The sequence below is a fragment of the Heptranchias perlo genome, unplaced genomic scaffold (genome assembly GCF_035084215.1).
Source record: "Heptranchias perlo isolate sHepPer1 unplaced genomic scaffold, sHepPer1.hap1 HAP1_SCAFFOLD_184, whole genome shotgun sequence".
NCBI lineage: Eukaryota > Metazoa > Chordata > Chondrichthyes > Hexanchiformes > Hexanchidae > Heptranchias > Heptranchias perlo.
Genome location: NW_027139120.1, coordinates 188,195 through 209,168, shown reverse-complemented (window position 1 = coordinate 209,168; position 20,974 = coordinate 188,195). Strand labels below are relative to the sequence as shown.

The 20,974-nt window shown below is 46.8% G+C and overlaps 1 protein-coding gene across 1 annotated transcript in view; it reads left to right on the top strand.

Annotated features, from left to right (window-relative positions):
• The window catches only part of LOC137309850 (myosin light chain kinase 2, skeletal/cardiac muscle-like), a 251,228-nt gene that overhangs the window by 68,015 nt on the left and 162,239 nt on the right, over nucleotides 1-20,974 (top strand). The window contains exon 6 of the mRNA XM_067977865.1: nucleotides 13,493-13,563. Within this exon, the coding sequence (XP_067833966.1) occupies nucleotides 13,493-13,563 (71 nt within the window). The remainder of the gene's footprint in view (nucleotides 1-13,492; nucleotides 13,564-20,974) is intronic.

Below are 20,974 nucleotides of genomic sequence, written 5' to 3'. Positions count from 1 at the left end.
CCTCACTGTAACACTCTGATATATCCCACACCCCTCACTGTAACACTCTGATATACACCACACCCCTCACTGTAACACTCTGATATACCCCACACCCCTCACTGTAACACTCTGATATACCCCACACCCCTCACTGTAACACTCTGATATATCCCACACCCCTCACTGTAACACTCTGATATACCCCACACCCCTCACTGTAACACTCTGATATATCCCACACCTCTCACTGTAACACTCTGATATATCCCACACCCCTCACTGTAACAGTCTGATATATCCCACACCCCTCACTGCAACAGTCTGATATACCCCACATCCCTCACTGTAACACTCTCTGATTTACCCCACACCCCTCACTGTAACACTCTGATATACCCCACACCCCTCACTGTAACACTCTGATATACCCCACACCCCTCACTGTAACACTCTGATATAGCCCACACCCCTCACTGTAACACTCTGATATACCCCACACTCCTCACTGTAACACTCTGATATACCCCACACCCCTCACTGTAACACTCTGATTTATCCCACACCCCTCACTGTAACACTCTGATATACCCCACACCCCTCACTGTAACACTCTGATATACCCCACACCCCTCACTGTAACACTCTGATATATCCCACACCCCTCACTGTAACACTCTGATATACCCCACACCCCTCACTGTAACACTCTGATATATCCCACACCCCTCACTGTAACACTCTGATATACCCCACACCCCTCACTGTAACACTCTGATATATCCCACACCCCTCACTGTAACACTCTGATATACCCCACACCCCTCACTGTAACACTCTGATATACCCCACACCCCTCACTGTAACACTGTGATATATCCCACACCCCTCACTGTAACAGTCTGATATATCCCACACCCCTCACTGTAACACTCTGATATACCCCACACCCCTCACTGTAACACTGTGATATATCCCACACCCCTCACTGTAACAGTCTGATATACCCCACACCCCTCACTGTAACAGTCTGATATATCCCACACCCCTCACTGTAACACTCTGATATATCCCACACCCCTCACTGTAACACTCTGATATACCCCACACCCCTCACTGTCACACTCTGATATACCCCACACCCCTCACTGTAACACTGTGATATATCCCACACCCCTCACTGTAACAGTCTGATATACCCCACACCCCTCACTGTAACAGTCCGATATATCCCACACCCCTCACTGTAACACTCTGATATACCCCACACCCCTCACTGTAACACTGTGATATATCCCACACCCCTCACTGTCACAGTCTGATATACCCCACACCCCTCACTGTAACAGTCTGATATATCCCACACCCCTCACTGTAACACTCTGATATACCCCACACCCCTCACTGTAACACTCTGATATATCCCACACCCCTCACTGTAACACTCCGATATACCCCACACCCCTCACTGTAACACTCTGATATATCCCACACCCCTCACTGTAACACTCTGATATACCCCACACCCCTCACTGTAACACTCTGATATACCCCACACCCCTCACTGTAACACTCTGATATACCCCACACCCCTCACTGTAACAGTCTGATATACCCCACACCCCTCACTGTAACAGTCTGATATATCCCACACCCCTCACTGTAACACTCTGATATATCCCACACCCCTCACTGTAACACTCTGATATACCCCACACCCCTCACTGTAACACTCTGATATATCCCACACCCCTCACTGTAACACTCTGATATACCCCACACCCCTCACTGTAACACTCTGATATATCCCACACCCCTCACTGTAACACTCTGATATACCCCACACCCCTCACTGTAACACTCTGATATACCCCACACCCCTCACTGTAACACTCTGATATATCCCACACCCCTCACTGTAACACTCTGATATACCCCACACCCCTCACTGTAACACTCTGATATACCCCACACCCTCACTGTAACACTGTGATATACCCCACACCCCTCACTGTAACAGTCTGATATATCCCACACCCCTCACTGTAACAGTCTGATATATCCCACACCCCTCACTGTAACACTCTGATATACCCCACACCCCTCACTGCAACACTCTGATATAACCCACACCCCTCACTGTAACAGTCTGATATATCCCACACCCCTCACTGTAACACTCTGATATACCCCACACCCCTCTCTGCAACACTCTGATATACCCCACATCCCTCACTGTAACAGTCTGATATACCCCACACCCCTCCACTGTAACAATCTCTGATATACACCACACCCCTCACAGTAACAATCTCTGATATACACCACACCACTAATTGTCACACTTTGATATACACCACAACCTTCACTGTAACACTCGATATACCCCAAATCCCTCAGTGGAACACTCTGATATGTCCCACACCCCTCATTGTAACCCTCGGATAGACACCTCACCCCTCACTGTAACAGTATGATATACCCTACACCCTCACTGTAACAGTCTGATATACACCACACCCCTTAAAGTAAAACATTCTGATATACCTCACACGACTAACTGTGACAATCTGATATACCCCACACCGCCCAATTAAATACTCTGATATACCCCACACCCCCCAATGTAACACTCTGATATACCCCACACCCCTCACTGTAACACTCTGATATACCCCACACCCTCACTGTAACACTGTGATATACCCCACACCCCTCATTGTAACACTTTGATATGTCCCACACCCCTCACTGTAACACTCTGATATATCCCACACCCCTCACTGTAACACTCTGATATACCCCACACCCCTCACTGTAACACTCTGATATATCCCACACCCCTCACTGTAACAGTCTGATATATCCCACACCCCTCACTGTAATAGTCTGATATATCCCACACCCCTCACTGTAATAGTCTGATATATCCCACACCCCTCACTGTAATAGTCTGATATATCCCACACCCCTCACTGTAATAGTCTGATATATCCCACACCCCTCACTGTAATAGTCTGATATATCCCACACCCCTCACTGTAACAGTCTGATATATCCCACACCCCTCACTGTAACACTCTGATATACCCCACACCCCTCACTGCAACACTCTGATATAACCCACACCCCTCACTGTAACAGTCTGATATATCCCACACCCCTCACTGTAACACTCTGATATACCCCACACCCCTCACTGCAACACTCTGATATACCCCACATCCCTCACTGTAACAGTCTGATATACCCCACACCCCTCCACTGTAACAATCTCTGATATACACCACACCCCTCACAGTAACAATCTCTGATATACACCACACCACTAATTGTCACACTTTGATATACACCACAACCTTCACTGTAACACTCGATATACCCCAAATCCCTCAGTGGAACACTCTGATATGTCCCACACCCCTCATTGTAACCCTCGGATAGACACCTCACCCCTCACTGTAACAGTATGATATACCCTACACCCTCACTGTAACAGTCTGATATACACCACACCCCTTAAAGTAAAAAATTCTGATATACCTCACACGACTAACTGTGACAATCTGATATACCCCACACCGCCCAATTAAATACTCTGATATACCCCACACCCCCCAATGTAATACTCTGATATACCCCACCGCCCCCAATGTAACACTCTGATATACCCCACACCCCTCACTGTAACACTCTGATATATCCCACACCCCACAATGTAACACTCTGATATATCCCACACCCCTCACTGTAACACTCTGATATATCCCACACCCCTCACTGTAACACTCTGATATATCCCACACCCCTCACTGTAACACTCTGATATATCCCACACCCCACAATGTAACACTCTGATATATCCCACACCCCTCACTGTAACACTCTGATATATCCCACACCCCTCACTGTAACAGTCTGATATACCCCACACCCCCCAATGTAATACTCTGATATACCCCACCGCCCCCAATGTAACACTCTGATATACTCCACACCCCTCACTGTAACACTCTGATATACCCCACACCCCTCAATATAACACTCTGATATACCCCACACCCCTCAATATAACACTCTGATATACCCCACACCCCTCACTGTAACACTCTGATATATCCCACACCCCACAATGTAACACTCTGATATACCCCACACCCCTCAATATAACACTCTGATATACCCCACACCCCTCAATGTAACACTCTGATATACCCCACACCCTCACTGTAACACTGTGATACCCACACCCCTCACTGTAACATTCTGATATATCCCACACCCCTCACTGCAACAGTCTGATATACCCCACACCCCTCACTGTAACACTCTGATATACCCCACACCCCTCACTGCAACACTCTGATATATCCCACACCCCTCACTGTAACACTCTGATATATCCCACACCCCTCACTGTAACAGTCTGATATATCCCACACCCCTCACTGTAACACTCTGATATATCCCACACCCCTCACTGTAACACTCTGATATACCCCACACCCCTCACTGCAAAACTCTGATATATCCCACACCCCTCACTGTAACAGTCTGATATATCCCACACCCCTCACTGCAACAGTCTGATATATCCCACACCCCTCACTATAACACTCTGATATACCCCACACCCCTCACTGCAACACTCTGATATATCCCACACCCCTCACTGTAACAGTCTGATATATCCCACACCCTTCACTGTAATAGTCTGATATATCCCACACCCCTCACTGTAACAGTCTGATATATCCCACAACCCTCACTGTAATAGTCTGATATACCCCACACCCCTCACTGTAACACTGTGATATATCCCACACCCCTCACTGTAACAGTCTGATATACCCCACACCCCTCACTGTAACATTCTGATATATCCCACACCCCTCACTGTAACAGTCTGATATATCCCACACCCCTAACTGTAACACTCTGACATACCCCACACCCCTCACTGTAACACTCTGATATATCCCACACCCCTCACTGTAACAGTCTGATATACCCCACACCCCTCACTGTAACAGTCTGATATACCCCACACCCCTCACTGTAACACTCTGATATACCCCACACCCCTCACTGTAACAGTCTGATATACCCCACACCCCTCACTGTAACACTCTGATATATCCCACACCCCTCACTGTAACACTCTGATATATCCCACACCCCTCACTGTAACATTCTGATATATCCCACACCCCTCACTGTAACAGCCTGATATATCCCACACCCCTCACTGTAACAGTCTGATATACCCCACACCCCTCACTGTAACAGTCTGATATATCCCACACCCCTCACTGTAACAGTCTGATATATCCCACACCCTCACTGTAACACTCTGATATACCCCACACCCCTCACTGCAACACTCTGATATATCCCACACCCCTCACTGTAACATTCTGATATATCCCACACCCCTCACTGTAACACTCTGATATATCCCACACCCCTCACTGTAACACTCTGATATATCCCACACCCCTCACTGTAACACTCTGATATATCCCACACCCCTCACTGTAACACTCTGATATATCCCACACCCCTCACTGTAACACTCTGATATATCCCACACCCCTCACTGTAACACTCTGATATATCCCACACCCCTCACTGTAACACTCTGATATACCCCACACCCCTCACTGTAACAGTCTGATATACCCCACACCCCTCACTGTAACACTCTGATATATCCCACACCCCTCACTGTAACACTCTGATATGCCCCACACCCCTCACTGTAACACTCTGATATACCCCACACCCCTCACTGTAACAGTCTGATATATCCCACACCCCTCACTGTAACACTCTGATATACCCCACACCCCTCACTGTAACACTCTGATATATCCCACACCCCTCACTGTAACATTCTGATATAACCCACACCCCTCACTGTAACACTCTGATATATCCCACACCCCTCACTGTAACACTCTGATATGTCCCACACCCCTCACTGTAACACTCTGATATATCCCACACCCCTCACTGTAACACTGTGATACCCACACCCCTCACTGTAACATTCTGATATATCCCACACCCCTCACTGCAACAGTCTGATATACCCCACACCCCTCACTGTAACACTCTGATATACCCCACACCCCTCACTGCAACACTCTGATATATCCCACACCCCTCACTGTAACAGTCTGATATATCCCACACCCCTCACTGTAACAGTCTGATATATCCCACACCCCTCACTGTAACACTCTGATATACCCCACACCCCTCACTGCAAAACTCTGATATATCCCACACCCCTCACTGTAACAGTCTGATATATCCCACACCCATCACTGCAACAGTCTGATATATCCCACACCCCTCACTATAACACTCTGATATACCCCACACCCCTCACTGCAACACTCTGATATATCCCACACCCCTCACTGTAACACTCTGATATATCCCACACCCTTCACTGTAATAGTCTGATATATCCCACACCCCTCACTGTAACAGTCTGATATATCCCACAACCCTCACTGTAATAGTCTGATATACCCCACACCCCTCACTGTAACACTGTGATATATCCCACACCCCTCACTGTAACAGTCTGATATACCCCACACCCCTCACTGTAACATTCTGATATATCCCACACCCCTCACTGTAACAGTCTGATATATCCCACACCCCTAACTGTAACACTCTGATATACCCCACACCCCTCAATGTAACACTCTGATATATCCCACACCCCTCACTGTAACAGTCTGATATACCCCACACCCCTCACTGTAACAGTCTGATATACCCCACACCCCTCACTGTAACACTCTGATATACCCCACACCCCTCACTGTAACAGTCTGATATACCCCACACCCCTCACTGTAACACTCTGATATATCCCACACCCCTCACTGTAACACTCTGATATATCCCACACCCCTCACTGTAACATTCTGATATATCCCACACCCCTCACTGTAACAGCCTGATATATCCCACACCCCTCACTGTAACACTCTGATATATCCCACACCCCTCACTGTAACACTCTGATATATCCCACACCCCTCACTGTAACACTCTGATATACCCCACACCCCTCACTGTAACACTCTGATATACCCCACACCACTCACTGCAACACTCTGATATATCCCACACCCCTCACTGTAACATTCTGATATATCCCACACCCCTCACTGTAACACTCTGATATATCCCACACCCCTCACTGTAACACTCTGATATATCCCACACCCCTCACTGTAACACTCTGATATATCCCACACCCCTCACTGTAACACTCTGATATATCCCACACCCCTCACTGTAACACTCTGATATACCCCACACCCCTCACTGTAACACTCTGATATACCCCACACCCCTCACTGTAACAGTCTGATATATCCCACACCCCTCACTGTAACACTCTGATATACCCCACACCCCTCACTGTAACACTCTGATATATCCCACACCCCTCACTGTAACACTCTGATTTACCCCACACCCCTCACTGTAACACTCTGATATATCCCACACCCCTCACTGTAACACTCTGATATACCCCACACCCCTCACTGTAACACTCTGATATATCCCACACCCCTCACTGTAACACTCTGATATATCCCACACCCCTCACTGCAACACTCTGATATATCCCACACCCCTCACTGTAACACTCTGATATATCCCACACCCCTCACTGTTACACTCTGATATATCCCACACCCCTCACTGTAACACTCTGATATATCCCACACCCCTCACTGTAACACTCTGATATACCCCACACCCCTCACTGTAACACTCTGATATACCCCACACCCCTCACTGTAACACTGTGATATACCCCACACCCCTCACTTTAACACTCTGATATACCCCACACCCCTCACTGTAACACTGTGATATACCCCACACCCCTCACTTTAACACTCTGATATACCCCACACCCCTCACTGTAACACTCTGATATACCCCACACCCCTCACTGTAACACTCTGATATACCCCACACCCCTCACTGTAACACTGTGATATACCCCACACCCCTCACTTTAACACTCTGATATATCCCACACCCCTCACTGTAACACTCTGATATACCCCACACCCCTCACTGTAACACTCTGATATACCCCACACCCCTCACTGTAACACTCTGATATACCCCACACCCCTCACTGTAACACTCTGATATATCCCACACCCCTCACTGTAACACTCTGATATATCCCACACCCCTCACTGTAACACTCTGATATACCCCACACCACTCACTGCAACACTCTGATATATCCCACACCCCTCACTGTAACATTCTGATATATCCCACACCCCTCACTGTAACACTCTGATATATCCCACACCCCTCACTGTAACACTCTGATATATCCCACACCCCTCACTGTAACACTCTGATATATCCCACACCCCTCACTGTAACACTCTGATATATCCCACACCCCTCACTGTAACACTCTGATATACCCCACACCCCTCACTGTAACACTCTGATATACCCCACACCCCTCACTGTAACAGTCTGATATATCCCACACCCCTCACTGTAACACTCTGATATACCCCACACCCCTCACTGTAACACTCTGATATATCCCACACCCCTCACTGTAACACTCTGATTTACCCCACACCCCTCACTGTAACACTCTGATATATCCCACACCCCTCACTGTAACACTCTGATATACCCCACACCCCTCACTGTAACACTCTGATATATCCCACACCCCTCACTGTAACACTCTGATATATCCCACACCCCTCACTGCAACACTCTGATATATCCCACACCCCTCACTTTAACACTCTGATATATCCCACACCCCTCACTGTAACACTCTGATATACCCCACACCCCTCACTGTAACACTCTGATATACCCCACACCCCTCACTGTAACACTCTGATATACCCCACACCCCTCACTGTAACACTCTGATATATCCCACACCCCTCACTGTAACACTCTGATATATCCCACACCCCTCACTGTAACACTCTGATATACCCCACACCCCTCACTGTAACACTCTGATATACCCCACACCCCTCACTGTAACACTCTGATATACCCCACACCCCTCACTGTAACACTGTGATATATCCCACACCCCTCACTGTAACACTCTGATATATCCCACACCCCTCACTGTAACACTCTGATATACCCCACACCCCTCACTGTAACACTCTGATATATCCCACACCCCTCACTGTAACACTCTGATATATCCCACACCCCTCACTGTAACACTCTGATATACCCCACACCCCTCACTGTAACACTCTGATATACCCCACACCCCTCACTGTAACACTCTGATATACCCCACACCCCTCACTGTAACACTGTGATATATCCCACACCCCTCACTGTAACACTCTGATATATCCCACACCCCTCACTGTAACACTCTGATATATCCCACACCCCTCACTGTAACACTCTGATATATCCCACACCCCTCACTGTAACAGTCTGATATATCCCACACCCCTCACTGCAACAGTCTGATATACCCCACACCCCTCACTGTAACACTCTCTGATTTACCCCACACCCCTCACTGTAACACTCTGATATACCCCACACCCCTCACTGTAACACTCTGATATACCCCACACCCCTCACTGTAACACTCTGATATACCCCACACCCCTCACTGTAACACTCTGATATACCCCACACCCCTCACTGTAACACTCTGATATACCCCACACCCCTCACTGTAACACTCTGATTTATCCCACACCCCTCACTGTAACACTCTGATATACCCCACACCCCTCACTGTAACACTCTGATATACCCCACACCCCTCACTGTAACACTCTGATATATCCCACACCCCTCACTGTAACACTCTGATATACCCCACACCCCTCACTGTAACACTCTGATATATCCCACACCCCTCACTGTAACACTCTGATATACCCCACACCCCTCACTGTAACACTCTGATATATCCCACACCCCTCACTGTAACACTCTGATATACCCCACACCCCTCACTGTAACACTGTGATATATCCCACACCCCTCACTGTAACAGTCTGATATACCCCACACCCCTCACTGTAACAGTCTGATATATCCCACACCCCTCACTGTAACACTCTGATATACCCCACACCCCTCACTGTAACACTGTGATATATCCCACACCCCTCACTGTAACAGTCTGATATACCCCACACCCCTCACTGTAACAGTCTGATATATCCCACACCCCTCACTGTAACACTCTGATATATCCCACACCCCTCACTGTAACACTCTGATATACCCCACACCCCTCACTGTCACACTCTGATATACCCCACACCCCTCACTGTAACACTGTGATATATCCCACACCCCTCACTGTAACAGTCTGATATACCCCACACCCCTCACTGTAACAGTCCGATATATCCCACACCCCTCACTGTAACACTCTGATATACCCCACACCCCTCACTGTAACACTGTGATATATCCCACACCCCTCACTGTCACAGTCTGATATACCCCACACCCCTTACTGTAACAGTCTGATATATCCCACACCCCTCACTGTAACACTGTGATATATCCCACACCCCTCACTGTCACAGTCTGATATACCCCACACCCCTTACTGTAACAGTCTGATATATCCCACACCCCTCACTGTAACACTCTGATATATCCCACACCCCTCACTGTAACACTCTGATATATCCCACACCCCTCACTGTAACACTCTGATATACCCCACACCCCTCACTGTAACACTCTGATATATCCCACACCCCTCACTGTAACACTCTGATATACCCCACACCCCTCACTGTAACACTCTGATATATCCCACACCCCTCACTGTAACACTCTGATATACCCCACACCCCTCACTGTAACACTCTGATATACCCCACACCCCTCACTGTAACACTCTGATATACCCCACACCCCTCACTGTAACAGTCCGATATATCCCACACCCCTCACTGTAACACTCTGATATACCCCACACCCCTCACTGTAACACTGTGATATATCCCACACCCCTCACTGTAACAGTCTGATATACCCCACACCCCTCACTGTAACAGTCTGATATATCCCACACCCCTCACTGTAACACTCTGATATATCTCACACCCCTCACTGTAACACTCTGATATACCCCACACCCCTCACTGTAACACTCTGATATATCCCACACCCCTCACTGTAACACTCTGATATACCCCACACCCCTCACTGTAACACTCTGATATATCCCACACCCCTCACTGTAACACTCTGATATACCCCACAACCCTCACTGTAACACTCTGATATATCCCACACCCCTCACTGTAACACTCTGATATACCCCACACCCCTCACTGTAACAGTCTGATATACCCCACACCCCTCACTGTAACACTCTGATATATCCAACACCCCTCACTGTAACACTCTGATATATCCCACACCCCTCACTGTAACACTCTGATATACCCCACACCCCTCACTGTAACACTCTGATATACCCCACACCCCTCACTGTAACACTCTGATATATCCCACACCCCTCACTGTAACACTCTGATATATCCCACACACCTCACTGTAACACTCTGATATACCCCACACCCCTCACTGTAACACTCTGATATATCCCACACCCCTCACTGTAACACTCTGATATATCCCACACCCCTCACTGTAACACTCTGATATACCCCACACCCCTCACTGTAACACTCTGATATATCCCACACCCCTCACTGTAACACTCTGATATACCCCACACCCCTCACTGTAACACTCTGATATATCCCACACCCCTCACTGTAACACTCTGATATACCCCACACCCCTCACTGTAACACTCTGATATACCCCACACCCCTCACTGTAACACTCTGATATACCCCACACCCCTCACTGTAACACTCTGATATATCCCACACCCCTCACTGTAACACTCTGATATACCCCACACCCCTCACTGTAACACTCTGATATACCCCACACCCCTCACTGTAACACTCTGATATATCCCACACCCCTCACTGTAACACTCTGATATACCCCACACCCCTCACTGTAACACTCTGATATATCCCACACCCCTCACTGTAACACTCGGATATATCCCACACCCCTCACTGTAACAGTCTGATATACCCCACACCCCTCACTGTAACACTCTGATATACCCCACACCCCTCACTGTAACACTCTGATATATCCCACACCCCTCACTGTAACACTCTGATATATCCCACACCCCTCACTGTAACACTCTGATATATCCCACACACCTCACTGTAACACTCTGATATACCCCACACCCCTCACTGTAACATTCTGATATATCCCACACCCCTCACTGTAACACTCTGATATACCCCACACCCCTCACTGTAACAGTCTGATATATCCCACACCCCTCACTGTAACACTCTGATATACCCCACACCCCTCACTGTAACACTCTGATATATCCCACACCCCTCACTGTAACACTCTGATATACCCCACACCCCTCACTGTAACACTCTGATATACCCCACACCCCTCACTGTAACACTCTGATATATCCCACACCCCTCACTGTAACACTCTGATATACCCCACACCCCTCACTGTAACACTCTGATATATCCAACACCCCTCACTGTAACACTCTGATATACCCCACACCCCTCACTGTAACACTCTGATATACCCCACACCCCTCACTGTAACACTCTGATATATCCCACACCCCTCACTGTAACACTCTGATATATCCCACACACCTCACTGTAACACTCTGATATATCCCACACCCCTCACTGTAACACTCGGATATATCCCACACCCCTCACTGTAACAGTCTGATATACCCCACACCCCTCACTGTAACACTCTGATATACCCCACACCCCTCACTGTAACACTCTGATATATCCCACACCCCTCACTGTAACACTCTGATATATCCCACACCCCTCACTGTAACACTCTGATATATCCCACACACCTCACTGTAACACTCTGATATACCCCACACCCCTCACTGTAACATTCTGATATATCCCACACCCCTCACTGTAACACTCTGATATACCCCACACCCCTCACTGTAACAGTCTGATATATCCCACACCCCTCACTGTAACACTCTGATATATCCCACACCCCTCACTGTAACACTCTGATATACCCCACACCCCTCACTGTAACATTCTGATATATCCCACACCCCTCACTGTAACACTCTGATATACCCCACACCCCTCACTGTAACATTCTGATATACCCCACACCCCTCACTGTAACACTCTGATATATCCCACACCCCTCACTGTAACATTCTGATATATCCCACACCCCTCACTGTAACACTCTGATATATCCCACACCCCTCACTGTAACACTCTGATATATCCCACACCCCTCACTGTAACACACGATATCCCAGATGAGGAGGACATCCATTGTTTGAAGGGGCTGACTGATACATTGTTCTCTGCAGCCAGAGAATATCTTGTGTGTGGATCGATGTGGAAATCAGGTGAAGATCATTGACTTCGGACTGGCCAGGAGGTATGGTACATTCTGAATGTGTCTGTTACCGTGTGTCAGGTATTGTGTACATTCTGAGTATGACAGATACTGTGTGTCAGGTCTTGTGTACAATCTGAGTGTGACTGATACTGTTTGTCAGGTATTGTGTACATTCTGAGTATGACAGATACTGTTTGTCAGGTATTGTGTACATTCTGAGTGTGACAGATACTGTTTGTCAGGTATTGTGTACATTCTGAGTGTGACAGATACTGTTTGTCAGGTATTGTGTACATTCTGAGTGTGACAGATACTGTTTGTCAGGTATTGTGTACATTCTGAGTGTGACAGATACTGTTTGTCAGGTATTGTGTACATTCTGAGTGTGACAGATACTGTTTGTCAGGTATTGTGTACATTCTGAGTGTGACAGATACTGTTTGTCAGGTATTGTGTACATTCTGAGTATGACAGATACTGTGTGTCAGGTATTGTGTACATTCTGAGTGTGACAGATACTGTTTGTCAGGTATTGTGTACATTCTGAGTGTGACAGATACTGTTTGTCAGGTATTGTGTACATTCTGAGTATGACAGATACTGTGTGTCAGGTATTGTGTACATTCTGAGTGTGACAGATACTGTTTGTCAGGTATTGTGTACATTCTGAGTATGACAGATTCTGTTTGTCAGGTATTGTGTACATTCTGAGTGTGACAGATACTGTTTGTCAGGTATTGTGTACATTCTGAGTATGACAGATACTGTTTGTCAGGTATTGTGTACATTCTGAGTGTGACAGATACTGTGTGTCAGGTATTGTGTACATTCTGAGTGTGACTGATACTGTTTGTCAGGTATTGTGTGCATTCTGAGTGTGACAGACACTGTTTGTCAGGTATTGTGTACATTCTGAGTGTGACTGATACTGTTTGTCAGGTATTGTGTGCATTCTGAGTGTGACTGATCAGTGTGTCAGGTATAGTGTATATTCTTAGTGTGACTGATACAGTGAGTCAGGTACAGTGTGTATTCTGAGTGTGACTGATACTGTGTCAGGTATAGTGTACATTCTGAGTGTGACTGATCAGTGTGTCAGGTATAGTGTATATTCTTCGTGTGACTGATACAGTGAGTCAGGTACAGTGTGCATTCTGAGTGTGACTGATACTGTGTCAGGTACGGTGTGCATTCTGAGTGTGACTGATACAGTGAGTCAGGTACGGTGTGCATTCTGAGTGTGACTGATACTGTGTCAGGTACGGTGTACATTCTGAGTGTGACTGATACAGTGAGTCAGGTATAGTGTACATTCTGAGTGTGACTGATACAGTGAGTCAGGTATGGTGTGCATTCTGAGTGTGACTGATACTGTGTCAGGTACGGTGTACATTCTGAGTGTGACTGATACAGTGAGTCAGGTATAGTGTACATTCTGAGTGTGACTGATATAGTGTGTCAGGTATGTTGTACATTCTGAGTGTGACTGATACAGTGATCCAAGTATAGTGTACACTCTGACTGTGACTGATACAATGTGTCAAATGTAGTTTACGCACTATGTGTGACTGTTAGTGTAACAGTTGGAGTGTACACACTGAGTGCGACTGATACAGTGTGTCAGGTTTACTGTATACACTGAGTGAGACAGATAATGTGTGTCAAGAATAGTGTACACTCTGAGTGCGACTGATATCGTGAGTCAGGTATAGATAACACAATGCGGGAGACTGATACAGTGTGTCAGGCGTAATGTACGCATTGTGTGTGATTGATGGTTTGTCAGGTGTAGTGTACGCTCTGACTGTGACTGCTATGGTATGTCAGGTGTAGAGTACACTTTGAGTATGACTGATACAGTCTGTCAGATGTAGTGTACACTCTGAAGTGTACGCACTGCGTATGATTGATAGTATGTCATGTGTAGTGTACACTCTGAGTGTGACTGATACTGTGTGTCAAATGTAGTGTATGCTCCAAGTGTGACTGCTATAGTGTCTAGTGTAGTGTACACTCCGAGTGTGACTGCTATAGTCTCTAGTGTAGTGTACACTCCGAGTGTGACTGCTATAGTCTCTAGTGTAGTGTACACTCTGAGTGTGACTGCTATAGTCTCTAGTGTAGTGTACACTCCGAGTGTGACTGCTATAGTCTCTAGTGTAGTGTACACTCCGAGTGTGACTGCTATAGTCTCTAGTGTAGTGTACACTCCGAGTGTGACTGCTATAGTCTCTAGTGTAGTGTACACTCCGAGTGTGACTGCTATAGTCTCTAGTGTAGTGTACACTCCGAGTGTGACTGCTATAGTCTCTAGTGTAGTGTACACTCTGAGTGTGACTGCTATAGTGTCTAGTGTAGTGTACACTCCGAGTGTGACTGCTATAGTCTCTAGTGTAGTGTACACTCCGAGTGTGACTGCTATAGTCTCTAGTGTAGTGTACACTCCGAGTGTGACTGCTATAGTCTCTAGTGTAGTGTACACTCCGAGTGTGACTGCTATAGTCTCTAGTGTAGTGTACACTCCGAGTGTGACTGCTATAGTGTCTAGTGTAGTGTACACTCCGAGTGTGACTGCTATAGTCTCTAGTGTAGTGTACACTCTGAGTGTGACTGCTATAGTGTCCAGTGTAGTGTACACTCCAAGTGTGACTGCTATAGTGTCTAGTGTAGTGTACACTCTGAGTGTGACTGCTATAGTCTCTAGTGTAGTGTACACTCCGAGTGTGACTGCTATAGTCTCTAGTGTAGTGTACACTCCGAGTGTGACTGCTATAGTGTCTAGTGTAGTGTACACTCCGAGTGTGACTGCTATAGTGTCCAGTGTAGTGTACACTCCAAGTGTGACTGCTATAGTGTCTAGTGTAGTGTACACTCCGAGTGTGACTGCTATAGTGTCTAGTGTAGTGTACACTCCGAGTGTGACTGCTACAGTGTGTCAGGTGTAGTGTACGCTCCGAGTGTGACTGCTACAGTGTCTAGTGTAGTGTACACTCCGAGTGTGACTGCTATAGTGTGTCAGGTGTAGTGTACGCTCCGAGTGTGACTGCTACAGTGTCTAGTGTAGTGTACACTCCGAGTGTGACTGCTATAGTGTCTAGTGTAGTGTACACTCTGAGTGTGACTGCTATAGTGTCTAGTGTAGTGTACACTCCGAGTGTGACTGCTATAGTGACTAGTGTAGTGTACACTCCGAGTGTGACTGCTATAGTGTCTAGTGTAGTGCACACTCCGAGTGTGACTGCTATAGTGTCTAGTGTAGTGTACACTCCGAGTGTGACTGCTACAGTGTCTAGTGTAGTGTACACTCTGAGTGTGACTGCTATAGTGTCTAGTGTAGTGTACACTCTGAATGTGACTGCTATAGTGTCTAGTGTAGTGTACGCTCCGAGTGTGACTGCTATAGTGTCTAGTGTAGTGTACACTCCGAGTGTGACTGCTATCGTGTCTAGTGTAGTGTACACTCTGAGTGTGACTGCTATAGTGTCTAGTGTAGTGTACGCTCCGAGTGTGACTGCTATAGTCTCTAGTGTAGTGTACACTCCGAGTGTGACTGCTATAGTGTCTAGTGTAGTGTACCCTCTGAGTGTGACTGCTATAGTGTCTAGTGTAGTGTACACTCCGAGTGTGACTGCTACAGTGTGTCAGGTGTAGTGTACGCTCCGAGTGTGACTGCTACAGTGTCTAGTGTAGTGTACACTCCGAGTGTGACTGCTATAGTGTCTAGTGTAGTGTACACTCCGAGTGTGACTGCTATAGTGTCTAGTGTAGTGTACACTCCGAGTGTTACTGCTATAGTGTCTAGTGTAGTGTACACTCCGAGTGTGACTGCTACAGTGTCTAGTGTAGTGTACAATCCGAGTGTGACTGCTATAGTGTCTAGTGTACTGTACACTCCAAGTGTGACTGCTATAGTGTCTAGTGTAGTGTACACTCCGAGTGTGACTGCTATAGTGTCTAGTGTAGTGTACACTCCGAGTGTGACTGCTACAGTGTGTCAGGTGTAGTGTACGCTCCGAGTGTGACTGCTACAGTGTCTAGTGTAGTGTACACTCCGAGTGTGACTGCTATAGTGTGTCAGGTGTAGTGTACGCTCCGAGTGTGACTGCTACAGTGTCTAGTGTAGTGTACACTCCGAGTGTGACTGCTATAGTGTCTAGTGTAGTGTACACTCTGAGTGTGACTGCTATAGTGTCTAGTGTAGTGTACACTCCGAGTGTGACTGCTATAGTGACTAGTGTAGTGTACACTCCGAGTGTGACTGCTATAGTGTCTAGTGTAGTGCACACTCCGAGTGTGACTGCTATAGTGTCTAGTGTAGTGTACACTCCGAGTGTGACTGCTACAGTGTCTAGTGTAGTGTACACTCTGAGTGTGACTGCTATAGTGTCTAGTGTAGTGTACACTCTGAATGTGACTGCTATAGTGTCTAGTGTAGTGTACGCTCCGAGTGTGACTGCTATAGTGTCTAGTGTAGTGTACACTCCGAGTGTGACTGCTATCGTGTCTAGTGTAGTGTACACTCTGAGTGTGACTGCTATAGTGTCTAGTGTAGTGTACGCTCCGAGTGTGACTGCTATAGTCTCTAGTGTAGTGTACACTCCGAGTGTGACTGCTATAGTGTCTAGTGTAGTGTACACTCTGAGTGTGACTGCTATAGTGTCTAGTGTAGTGTACACTCCGAGTGTGACTGCTACAGTGTGTCAGGTGTAGTGTACGCTCCGAGTGTGACTGCTACAGTGTCTAGTGTAGTGTACACTCCGAGTGTGACTGCTATAGTGTCTAGTGTAGTGTACACTCCGAGTGTGACTGCTATAGTGTCTAGTGTAGTGTACACTCCGAGTGTTACTGCTATAGTGTCTAGTGTAGTGTACACTCCGAGTGTGACTGCTACAGTGTCTAGTGTAGTGTACAATCCGAGTGTGACTGCTATAGTGTCTAGTGTACTGTACACTCCGAGTGTGACTGCTATAGTGTCTAGTGTAGTGTACAATCCGCGTGTGACTGCTATAGTGTCTAGTGTAGTGTACACTCCGAGTGTGACTGCTACAGTGTCTAGTGTAGTGTACACTCTGAGTGTGACTGCTATAGTGTCTAGTGTAGTGTACACTCTGAATGTGACTGCTATAGTGTCTAGTGTAGTGTACGCTCCGAGTGTGACTGCTATAGTGTCTAGTGTAGTGTACGCTCCGAGTGTGACTGCTATAGTGTCTAGTGTAGTGTACGCTCCGAGTGTGACTGCTATAGTGTCTAGTGTAGTGTACGCTCCGAGTGTGACTGCTATGGTGTCTAGTGTAGTGTACACTCTGAGTGTGACTGCTATAGTGTCTAGTGTAGTGTACACTCTGAGTGTGACTGCTACAGTGTGTCAGGTGTAGTGTACACTCTGAGTGTGACTGCTATAGTGTCTAGTGTAGTGTACACTCCGAGTGTGACTGCTATAGTGTCTAGTGTAGTGTACACTCCGAGTGTGACTGCTATAGTGTCTAGTGTAGTGTACACTCTGAGTGTGACTGCTATAGTGTCTAGTGTAGTGTACACTCCGAGTGTGACTGCTACAGTGTGTCAGGTGTAGTGTACACTCTGAGTGTGACTGCTATAGTGTCTAGTGTAGTGTACACTCCGAGTGTGACTGCTATAGTCTCTAGTGTAGTGTACACTCTGAGTGTGACTGCTATAGTGTCTAGTGTAGTGTACACTCCGAGTGTGACTGCTATAGTGTCTAGTGTAGTGTACACTCCGAGTGTGACTGCTATAGTGTCTAGTGTAGTGTACACTCTGAGTGTGACTGCTATAGTGTCTAGTGTAGTGTACACTCCGAGTGTGACTGCTACAGTGTGTCAGGTGTAGTGTACACTCTGAGTGTGACTGCTATAGTGTCTAGTGTAGTGTACGCTCCGAGTGTGACTGCTATAGTCTCTAGTGTAGTGTACACTCCGAGTGTGACTGCTATAGTGTCTAGTGTAGTGTACACTCCGAGTGTGACTGCTACAGTGTGTCAGGTGTAGTGTACGCTCCGAGTGTGACTGCTATAGTGTCTAGTGTAGTGTACACTCTGAGTGTGACTGCTACAGTGTGTCAGGTGTAGTGTACACTCTGAGTGTGACTGCTACAGTGTGTCAGGTGTTGTGTACACTCTGAGTGTGACTGCTACATTGTGTCAGGTGTAGTATACATTCTGAGTCAGGCTGATGTAATGTGTCAGGTGCAATATACACTCTGTGTGTGACTGATAGACTGTGTCAGATGTAGTGTACAGACTGAGTGTGACTGATACAGTGTGTTAGGTTTCGTGTACACTCTGATTGTGACTGAAACTGTGTCAGGTGTAGTTTACATTCTGAGTGTTACAGATACAGTATATCACGAGTAGTGTACAATCAGAGTGTGACTGATACAGTGAGTCAAGTATTGATAACAAAATTATTGAGACTGATACAGTGTGTCAAGCTTGGTGTATGCACTGAATGTGAATAATAGTATGTCAGGTGTAGTGTACACATTGTGTATGACTGATAGTGTGTCAGGTATAGTGTACACACTGAGTATGTCTGATACAGTGTGTCAGGTGTAGTGTACACTCTGAGTGTGACTGCTATAGTGTCTAGTGTAGTGTACACTCCGAGTGTGACTGCTATAGTGTCTAGTGTAGTGTACACTCTGAGTGTGACTGCTATAGTGTCTAGTGTAGTGTACACTCCGAGTGTGACTGCTACAGTGTCTAGTGTAGTGTACACTCCGAGTGTGACTGCTATAGTGTCTAGTGTAGTGTGCACTCTGAGTGTGACTGCTATAGTGTCTAGTGTAGTGTACACTCCGAGTGTGACTGCTATAGTGTCTAGTGTAGTGTACACTCTGAGTGTGACTGCTACAGTGTCTAGTGTAGTGTACGCTCCGAGTGTGACTGCTATAGTCTCTAGTGTAGTGTACACTCTGAGTGTGACTGCTATAGTGTCTAGTGTAGTGTACACTCTGAGTGTGACTGCTATAGTGTCTAGTGTAGTGTACACTCTGAGTGTCACTGCTACAGTGTCTAGTGTAGTGTACACTCCGAGTGTGACTGCTATAGTGTCTAGTGTAGTGTACACTCCGAGTGTGACTGCTATAGTGTCTAGTGTAGTGTACACTCCGAGTGTGACTGCTACAGTGTGTCAGGTGTAGTGTACGCTCCGAGTGTGACTGCTATAGTGTCTAGTGTAGTGTACACTCTGAGTGTGACTGCTACAGTGTGTCAGGTGTAGTGTACACTCTGAGTGTGACTGCTACAGTGTGTCAGGTGTAGTATACATTCTGAGTCAGGCTGATGTAATGTGTCAGGTGCAATATACACTCTGTGTGTGACTGATACACTGTGTCAGATGTAGTGTACAGACTGAGTGTGACTGATACAGTGTGTTAGGTTTAGTGTACACTCTGATTGTGACTGAAACTGTCAGGTGTAGTTTACATTCTG